The 9,396-nt window shown below is 32.6% G+C and overlaps 1 protein-coding gene across 17 annotated transcripts; it reads left to right on the plus strand.

Annotated features, from left to right (window-relative positions):
* Positions 1–6,546: 6,546 nt before the first annotated feature.
* Positions 6,547–9,038, plus strand: LOC114259050 (uncharacterized). Of its 17 annotated transcripts, none has more exons than XR_014350350.1 (5): positions 6,548–6,832; positions 6,901–6,992; positions 7,525–7,597; positions 7,713–7,813; positions 8,433–9,038. XR_014350350.1 is itself a non-coding variant. In XM_082905354.1 (5 exons), exons 1-5 carry the CDS (start codon positions 6,625–6,627, stop codon positions 8,460–8,462), a joined length of 444 nt encoding a protein of 147 aa, XP_082761480.1. In that variant the 5' UTR covers positions 6,551–6,624; the 3' UTR covers positions 8,463–9,038. The 17 variants fall into 17 exon arrangements, 2 of the variants coding, with proteins under 2 accessions (XP_082761480.1, XP_028054836.2); XR_014350348.1 differs by having other exon boundaries at positions 6,551–6,832; positions 7,713–7,790; XR_014350353.1 differs by lacking the exon at positions 6,901–6,992 and adding an exon at positions 6,993–7,070 and having other exon boundaries at positions 6,551–6,832; positions 7,713–7,790.
* The last annotated feature ends 358 nt before the right edge of the window (positions 9,039–9,396 follow it).

Raw genomic sequence — 9,396 nt, forward strand, 5'->3', positions numbered from 1 at the left:
CATACTTTTGTCGTTTTACTTTTTGATGTATTACATGTAAATTCAGGCCAAGGGCTTAATGTGTATGAGTTAGTACTCTTTTGTTGTAACCAAGTGTTAACTTGGAAAGCTGTAAGCCCTTAGGGCATTTGCTTTTGTCGTTAACATGTAATACTTATGTAGTGAAATTCTGATTATGGAAGAATGTGGAACTTTTACATATCAATGCCTGTCTTATTTGTTGGGTTTATTGTTATTATTTTGAGGGCGATACAACCTATTACAAATTTTTTCTTTTTGTGATCAGCTGGTGCATGACTTACTAATTTTTTAAGAACTCATGTGCTGACAGAGCGGTCACAGCTGAAGTTTGTGAAGAGCTATTTACTCCCATTCCCCTGCATGCTGAGCTTGCGTTGAGTGGAGTTGAAGTGTTTATGAATACTAGTGGAAGTCATCACCAACTACGAAAGCTTGACCTTCACCTTCGTGCTTTTATAGGTGCTACACATAGTTGTGGAGGAGTTTACATGTACAGTAATCACCAAGGATGTGATGGTGGCCGCCTTTATTATGGTAATAACCAGCCCTTAATTGACTTCTATTGTTTCCACACATGGTGTACCCTTTCCAATAACCTTTTTTTTTTCATGAACTTTCTTTTATTACTTACAAGATAATCAAAAGATGTTAATTTTTGGTTAATAACTTCATCCATGGCAAATGGATGTTCTTGTGTTGTTGTGAATGGGGATGTGGTGCTCAAGGCTCACAATTTTCTTTGAAGGATCTTGAGGTGGTGGTTGCTCAAATAGATCTAGGTGCGGTATGCTCTAAGTTCACTTTCATAGCAATTTTATCTGCTGCAATTCTAAGTTAGAAGGCAAGAAAGCTATAGTTCTTTACTAATGCTACTATTTCTATGTTCTTCAAGCATCTAATTTGCTTTTGCTATTGCATTGTTGGAGATTTCTATCAGTGCAACAAGCAGTCTAGAGAGCTGCAACTTATCCGTACGAGCAAATAGCATTTCCTGTGATGAAAACATTTAAGAAAGTTTGAAATGTTGAATAACCATGTTTATACATTTATAAGCATCAAGCTTTTAGAAGACATTTTGCTTTTGGAAGACATTTTGTAAACTATAAACATGATTATTATTTTTTTCTTTTTTTAATTTTAAATATGTACTGTCTACATTGCATTAATATCATAAGACTACTGAGGATTAATTTCTACCATTGAGCAAACTAATGAAATACCTGAGTATAGGCATAGTCCAATGTGAAAGAGCAGCTCAAAATCAGTCATTAATCCTGAAAGAAACAAAATCAACACACATTTCTGGTGATTTATGGAGTAAAGCATGTGATAAGAAAGAAACAAACTAGATTCATATGTTGTATGTACTTAGATTGAACTTCAAAAATTTTATTTCATATATACTCGAGTATGCAAAACTATTGATTAATTTGAAAAGATTACTTAATTTCGAGTTTTGTATGTTTTTTTATAATTTTAAATTGGCCAATATTTAGTCTATGCTAATGATTATTTTATTTTTTTTGCAGATTGTTTTTGACGTACAAATGTGGATATGACTTTTTTTGACAAGTACGAAAGGGCATTATTTTTATATCTCCGTCCGTATATATAGTGGTTCATACAAATTAGTTGTTTGGAGTGGTAAATATCCAAAATTTGGCCCGATAGAAATTAGCATTGGACGTGGTACAAATTAGTTTTTGGGGCGGTACAGAATAAATTTTTGGTGTGGTATAGATTTCCTTTTGGATATTAAATTTGGTTAATCCTCTATTATGTATGGAATTAAATTATTAGGGTTGAATTATACTTGGTTCGTATGGAATTTGTATTACATTTAGAATTGGACGTTGAATATAAATTTTTTGGATGGTTGGAAGTGAAATGTGCGCACATTGAATGGTTGATAATATATTCAGTATTGATGGATTATATTGTTTATACAGGGTATAGGTTGCACTAATAATGGATACAGGTGATTCAGAAATTAAAAAAAAATAAAAATTAATATAGTATTTGGTGACTAAATATGTTGGTAGCCAAAAATGTAAGCAAATGTTTTGGCGACCAATAATTTAGTAACAAAAAATAACCAAATGGCTTTTTGTGACCAAACCACATAGTAGCTAAAACAAATCAGAATGAGGGACGTTTAATTGCCGACTAAATATTTTAGTCACTAAAAACATGACATCCTTTGGCGACTAAAGTGTTTGGTCGCTAAATGTACGTATTCTATTAGTGACTAAAATTTTAGTCTCTAATAGTTTAATTTAGTTTTCTGTAAGAACTTTGGACAACTAATATTTTAGTCGCCAAAAGATACCTTTGCCGACTAACCAAAGTTTAGTAGCCAAAAGTTCAATTTCAGCGACCAATAATTTAGTCACCAAAAGATCACCTTTCCCGACTAACCAAAGTTTAATAGCCAAATGTTTAACTTTCGGCGACCAAAAATAGTTTAGTCGCCAATACTATCATCGACAGGGTATAGGCAATGAACTTGGTGACAAAAAAATTTAGTTGCTAATTACATTCGGCGACCAAAAATTGGACTTTTGGCGACCAACATTTTGGTCGCCAAAACTGTCATTTCCTGTAGTGTCTATATGATCATTTATTTGTTGTGCATTTAATTTATGAGTTCTGTGTTATGAATTCAGTTGTAGTTAAACTGGTGCTATAGCACAGTTGCTTACTCTTAGAAAAATTCCTAACTCAAATTCTTAAAATTTCTGTTGTAGGGTGTTCTTTACGCAATTAGCATCACTGATTTGTCCAGCTATTGCAGGGTGTTATTTTTCAATTAGAAGATAATCGAGTTCAAGTAGTTTTTCAATATTCTTGGAGCTGATTATTTTGTCAATTAATGTACTCTTTGTATCTTTTTTTGGTTTGGCATCCAAGTTAGTCAACTAATATATTGATGTATATTTTTGCAGGTAATGTTGAGGGAGTAGTTGATATGATTGAGCGGGTGATATTGAGAGCTAAACTGAGATTTATTTTTTTTATTTTTTTATTTTTTTTGAGTACTCAAATATATTAGTATTTTGTATAAATACTTGTAAGGATGGTTGATGCATATTTGTTTTGCATGTATAGAAGCTAAAATTTGCATGCACACTTTTTTTTTTTTTTTTGAAGATAATTTTGTTGAGGGAAAATAATATTTGAATATATGAGTATTGCAAATATCACTTTACATTTATTGTATATAATAAATGAATATATATATATATATATATACATATATATGAGAATATATATAGTTTGTGACGGCTTCACATTAGTCGCCATAGGTAGATTAGGCGGTCGCAAATAGTTTGTGACTATTGTTTTGTGGTCGCAAAAAGTATTTACTACCCCCACATTCACGACCCCCATTTGCCGTTGCATGGGCCGTCGCAAAAGGTCTTTTGCGATAGCTTGTAGCCGTCACAAAAAAGTACTTTTTTTAGTAGTGTTATAACGTGTTACAGCTTAGCTTTTGACGTGGTACAGATTAATTTTGATGCGGTACATATTACCTTTTGATGTGATACAGATTACTTCTTTGGCATGGTACAGATTACCTTTTGGCATCGTACAAATTAGTTTTTGGTGGTACTGATTAACTTTTGGATATTAATTTTGTTTAATCCTCTGTTATGTGTGGAATTATATTTTTGATGTTGGATTATACTTTCGTTTGTATGGAATTTGTATTTCATTTATAATTATATGAATTTTTTTGATAGTTGAAAGTGAAATGTGTGCATGTTGTAGAATGGTTGCTAATTTGATCAGTATATGGATTATTTTATTTATATACATGGTGCACTAATAATGGAATAAATACAGGCGGTCGATAAATTAATTAAAAAAAATTATAAAGTTTTTGGCAACTAAATATTTTGATAGCGAAAAATGCAAACAAAGGCTTTTCGTGACTAATTTAGTAGTAAATAAGATGGCACAAAAGACTTTTAGCGAAAATTTTTTGGATACTATGTGTTTGCGCGTGTAATTGTAACTTGTTTATTACCCTAATTAATTTCAATAGACTTGATTAACTAATAGTAATTTTAAAATTGAGTCGGAAAAAAATTTCATAATTCGGTAACTACCCGGTACGGGTGTGACATGTTTGTCGACATACCCTGCTTTATAATCTCGAGATAATTCTAAATGAAAATTTTTATATTTATTTGCAAAGTATATATTATTTAAAATCATTTTCATAATTTGGTAGTGTTGGTGTAAGAGGCGGGACCATTTGTCCAATCCATTTGGATCCAATTGTAATTGAGTTTGTATAATAAAAGTCATTTAAATTATGTCAAATTTCTCACATAAAATTACATAATTATTTAATGCTAATTGAATTTATAAATATTTATACACAAGCATCAACATACACCATTATAACCTTACAATTGCTACAATCATCACTAATATTGATGCAACCATCATCACTGTCACCACCAGCACCACCACTACCCCACCACCACCCCACCACCACCACCATTATGAAACCACCATTGCCATTACCACCACCTTCATAATTTTCTTTGTTATCATAAAACATACCATTATTTCAACTAGTAAAATTTCATTCTCTTTAAATATTGGAATTTAACCTTAATATTTAGGTGAAATTATTAAAAAAAAATGAAATTTCTAGTAAAGAAGTAAAAAATTATAAAATTAAAGGCAAAGACGAACTAGCGAGTAAATAGAAAACTTATGAGTTAGAGAGAGATGTTACCAGTGGTTTTGTCGGAGCAACAAGTGATTGTCACTATATTTTTAATTAGCTAATGATAATTTGTTTTTCTTAATTAATTTGTTGTCTAATTAATTCTATAATGTGTAATTACAAAAATTTTAATATTGTTTAATTAAAACTTGGTAGTAATAATTATTTCATTATCTTCAACTAGTGAAATTTCATTCTCTTCAAATAGTTAAATTTAGCCTTAAATTAGTATATTTATTGAAGGGTTTAATTGTATCATTTTATAGTTTAGGTAGTAAAGTAATAGTTTGTGACAATTTCAGATAGGGGGATGTAAAGTAAGACTTTATGCTAGTTTTAGTGGAGATGAGTAAATTGATACCTTATGATAACTTTAGGAAGGTCAAATACTAAAGGGGGTATGGGACATTTTCGTTTGGCGCGGAAGAGAGGCCTACAAAGATATAGAATTGCAAAAGAATCATGAGTTCAATGAGAGAAAAGTATGCTTTGAACCCTTTGACAATTGCTTCCACAAATTTTAATTTTTTTATCGACAAAATAGAGACAGAGAGATATAAAGATAAAGGTAGAAAAAAATAAAAATAAAGGCTTGCGATGGATCTACATGAGTGTCAGTAGATCTAAAATCTGATTGCCGCAATAGTGGTGATGGACAATCATAAGACAGAGTTTGCATGGTTCTGGATTGTCATGAGACAAAGTTTTTATGGTGACAGACAATCATTATGGATATTCAATTATTTATTTATGACAATAAAAAATAATATATCTTTTTTGGGTTTGGCCTCTCTCTAGTCCGTGATCAGATTGGAGGCAGCATTGGGCCCATGAAGGCCTATTACGGGTCCCGTTTTGATAATTTGAGCCGTTCAATGTGTAGAAGTCGTCGAGTACTATATGTTTGTAAAAAATTACGTTGATCGGATATCGATAACTATCTCATCGAATCAAATTTATGTCAATCGTTTATTTTTTCACCGTCTATTTTTTTTATACAAAACTAATTTGATCACATAGCTAGCGATATCTGATTAACGTGATGTTTTACAAACATATAATACTCGACGATTTCTCATGCCTCTCTCTCTCTCCCTCTCTCTCTCTCTCACAACTACTTGCGATGGCCATAGCCATCGCCACCGCCACAGCCATAAATCACCACCGTAGCTCTTGCAATTGGTTAGGCACGTAACTAACATGAAATTTCTTTAATGTTAATATTACCAAGTTTTAATTTAATTTTATAATTATTAAATAAACAAAAAAAAATTAAGATAAATTACTAATAGGTCTGACTTTTGGGACTTATTACCCATTAAGTCTTATTAATAAATTTATCAGTCCTATAGGTAAATAAATCTAGTTAACAGGACTATAGGTAAGTGACTAAAAAAATTATTAACTAACTATAACAGTTCAAATAATTATGTTATTAAATTATTAATTTAAAATGTTAAATTACTTTAATGTTAATATTAATTAAATTTGTTACTATTTGTAATAACTATTAATAATTAAATAATAAATTATTAAGAACATAATACTAATTATTTTTAAATATAATTATTATTTATGGATTAAAATCATAAAATTCCCTAAATTTATTTTTGCATTTAGAATATTAATTAAACTTTAATAAAGGTAAAATTACAAACATAAATAATAAAACTTAAAAAAATGTATAAATTCAGACCAATTTTGTTCCAAATTCAAATTTCTTCTCAATATTTGAAACAAACCCTCCAAAATTTTACCTACATTCAAATTCCCTCCTAAAATTTGGCCTAAATTTCTACTCCCTCCCAAACAAAAAAAAAACAAGAGTAAAAACTCGCTGGAAAGAGAGACAGAGAGAGATGTGTTCGAGAGAGAAAGAGCGAAGACAAAGAAAAGAACATGAAGAGAAGATGAAGGGAAGAGTATTCATTCGGAGCGACAGCTTTGCTTGCGACTACCATTGCTCCGTCCGATTGATGAAGACCCACAAACGTAGCAGACGAAGCCATCTCACCTCTCCCTCCGGCCGGAGCTCTCGTACCTCTTCCTCGCACCACCCAATTTCAAGTACATGTTCAGATATTACAGTTTTAAGTTATGATTTGAGGCTTTTCAATTTCAAAATTAGGGTTTAGGGTTTTTCAATTTCACAGGTCCCTCTCTGTTGGTCTTTCTCCCTCTCTGTCGATCTCAGTCTCTCTTTGTCGATCTCGGCTGCAAATCACAGGTTTCTCTCTCTCTTGGTCTTTCGCCCTCTCTGCCGATCTCGACCACAAATCACAGGCTTTTCTCTCTTTCTCTCTAGGTCTTTCTCCCTCTCTGTCGATTTTCAGTAATTTATAGGGAAATTGTGATTTTTGCTTTTGGTTTAATCTGAAATTGACACTTTGAACAAATGAGTAAGGGCTTCAAACTTATGTGTACTCCCTAATCACTATGCTTGTGGATTTGTATAAGGTCTTTTCACAAAAATAGAACAAACTGAAAAGACTAAAATGCTTCGTTTAAGAAAATTACTCCTTTTAATGTTATCTTGTAAACTTTTTTTAGAGCTTTATTTGGTATGGATTGGACAATTATTTGCTATGTTGGATGAGGCAGTTTGTAATGGTGGTTTCTAGGTGTGGTTCTATGTATCTATTGTCGAACTTTTTGAAGGCATACATAATGTTGTAATTATTGAAGTTATAGCTACTTGGTATTTTTGTTTTTGTTTTTGTTTTTGTTTCTTTGAGATTCATATGTTTGTGGAATTGCAGGGAGTGGCTGATCGAGTCTTAGTCTCTTGCCTACTAGTAAGGGTAGTTCGGTTACTATTGCAAGGGCATTGAGGTATTTTTATTTGATTATTTTATAGTTCATACCTCTTGAGTTTTGCCTGTCCTCTTGTCGTGGAAATTGGATGAGTGATTCATCTCACAATCACTCTGTCAATCTACTTGTGTAGCATCTTTCACACATGGAAGCATTGTGGCGGAGCTCTGATGCAAAAATTGATAAAGCACAACCAGCCATTGAAATCAGGGTATATGGATGCTTTTACTGAGTGTGAGTGGCGTAATACATGAGTTTGAGTTTAGATTACTTGTTATAGTTAGAGTTCTGGGGAGAATGAGTAGGAATATGGATTTTTCTAAAATTAAAAATGAAAATAAGGCAAGGATGGAAGGGTGTTAGCCCAATAGAATAGGAAGGCTCACACTTCCGGGTCTTTTGAAACCTCATTAATAGTGCTGAATATTCGCAAGTACTAAAGTTTTGAAAGGTTAAGTTTATCCGTTATAAATACATGTCAAAATCACATATATCCTTTAGTGATGAGTCGAATCTCTTTGATGTAAAATTTTGAGTTTGAACGTGTTAACTAACAAACTTAATAGGTCACCAAAAGTTTTTAGATTTAAGCATTTAATGGGGTTGCCAAACAATCCCGTAGTCGCATCTCTTTTTGTTTCTTTATCCCCTAATAGATTCTTTTTTTTTTCTATTCATGTAGTCCAGCATCAACTCATCAAGAAAACCCTTAATCTCTTTTCTGTTATAATGATCTGGGTGGAATTTATTTATTTATTTTTCATTTGTTGCCAGTGATACCTGCATAGATTCATACGTTTGTATATAATGATTGGTTGTGATAAGAGTGAATTTGTATTGTTCCCTTCTGCAGCTAGGGAGAAAGCTATGGTTGTCAACTTAGAGTTTATAAAGGCTATAGTTACAACTGAAGAAGTGTTGTTGCTTGATCCTCTCTGCTAGGAGGTTCTTCCGTTTGTGGATCAGCTGCGGCAACAGCTTCCTCATAAAAGCGTGTCTAAAAGTCAATGAGGGGGTCAAATGGATGTACAAGATAATGAAATGCAATTATCATCCGGGGGACAATGGTTACCTGTTCTTGAAGCCGTTAAAGGTTTGCAGTGTGACCTCCCATTTGAGTTTCAAGTTCTCGAGATTGCATTGAAGGTTGTTTGTACATATTTGGACTCTAGTGTAGCAGACCTTCAGAGAAATGCTTATTCTGTGTTGGATGAACTAGTGAGGAATGTTAGCACCAAGAATCTTGAGCGCGTGAGGAGTTTGAAAAGCAATCTAACTAGTTTACTTGCACGGGTACAAAAGGCATACATTATTGATTTCTTTTTTCTACTAGTTACAACAGATTACTTCATGGTGTTGGTGCACTTGCTAGTTATTTATTTATTTTTGTTTTATCAACTTTGATGTGGAAAACTTATACATGAGAAAAGAGGAAAGCCCATGTATCCCCAGTAGTCTATTTTAAATTGTGTATCTTCTTTGCATGAAGTGTAAAATCATGTTGGAGTGTAGATGTCATTCGTCGGCTAAATTGGCGGCAATTGGGTCTTGTTGCATTCATTATCCCTCTTTTGTTTATCTGCATGTAAAGAATTTATGGATGTGTTTGCTGCATCCTTCTAGTGGCTATTTGGTAAGATGAATCATATGTCCTTTGGGGAGGAGAGGTCCATTGAAGTAGAACAGCGTGTTGAGATAATTTACAAACTGGTTTGTACAACTTTTGTGCTGTTGGATGCTAATAGCTAGTGGGAAATTTAGGGCTTCTAATGGTTCAAGTCTAATTGCACTCTCACACACTTTTTGTGCTCTAGTCT

The sequence above is a fragment of the Camellia sinensis genome, chromosome 14 (assembly GCF_055761805.1).
Source record: "Camellia sinensis isolate YWXY chromosome 14, ASM5576180v1, whole genome shotgun sequence".
NCBI classification, from domain to species: domain Eukaryota; kingdom Viridiplantae; phylum Streptophyta; class Magnoliopsida; order Ericales; family Theaceae; genus Camellia; species Camellia sinensis.

Coding starts and splice junctions, on each gene's coding strand:
- LOC114259050 (XM_082905354.1), top strand. CDS start 6,625: ATGTGTTCGAGAGAGAAAGAGCGAAGACAAAGAAAAGAACATGAAGAG. Junction 7,561..7,712: donor TCTTAGTCTCTTGCCTACTA/GTAAGGGTAGTT, acceptor CTACTTGTGTAG/CATCTTTCACACATGGAAGC. Junction 7,791..8,432: donor AACCAGCCATTGAAATCAGG/GTATATGGATGC, acceptor TCCCTTCTGCAG/CTAGGGAGAAAGCTATGGTT.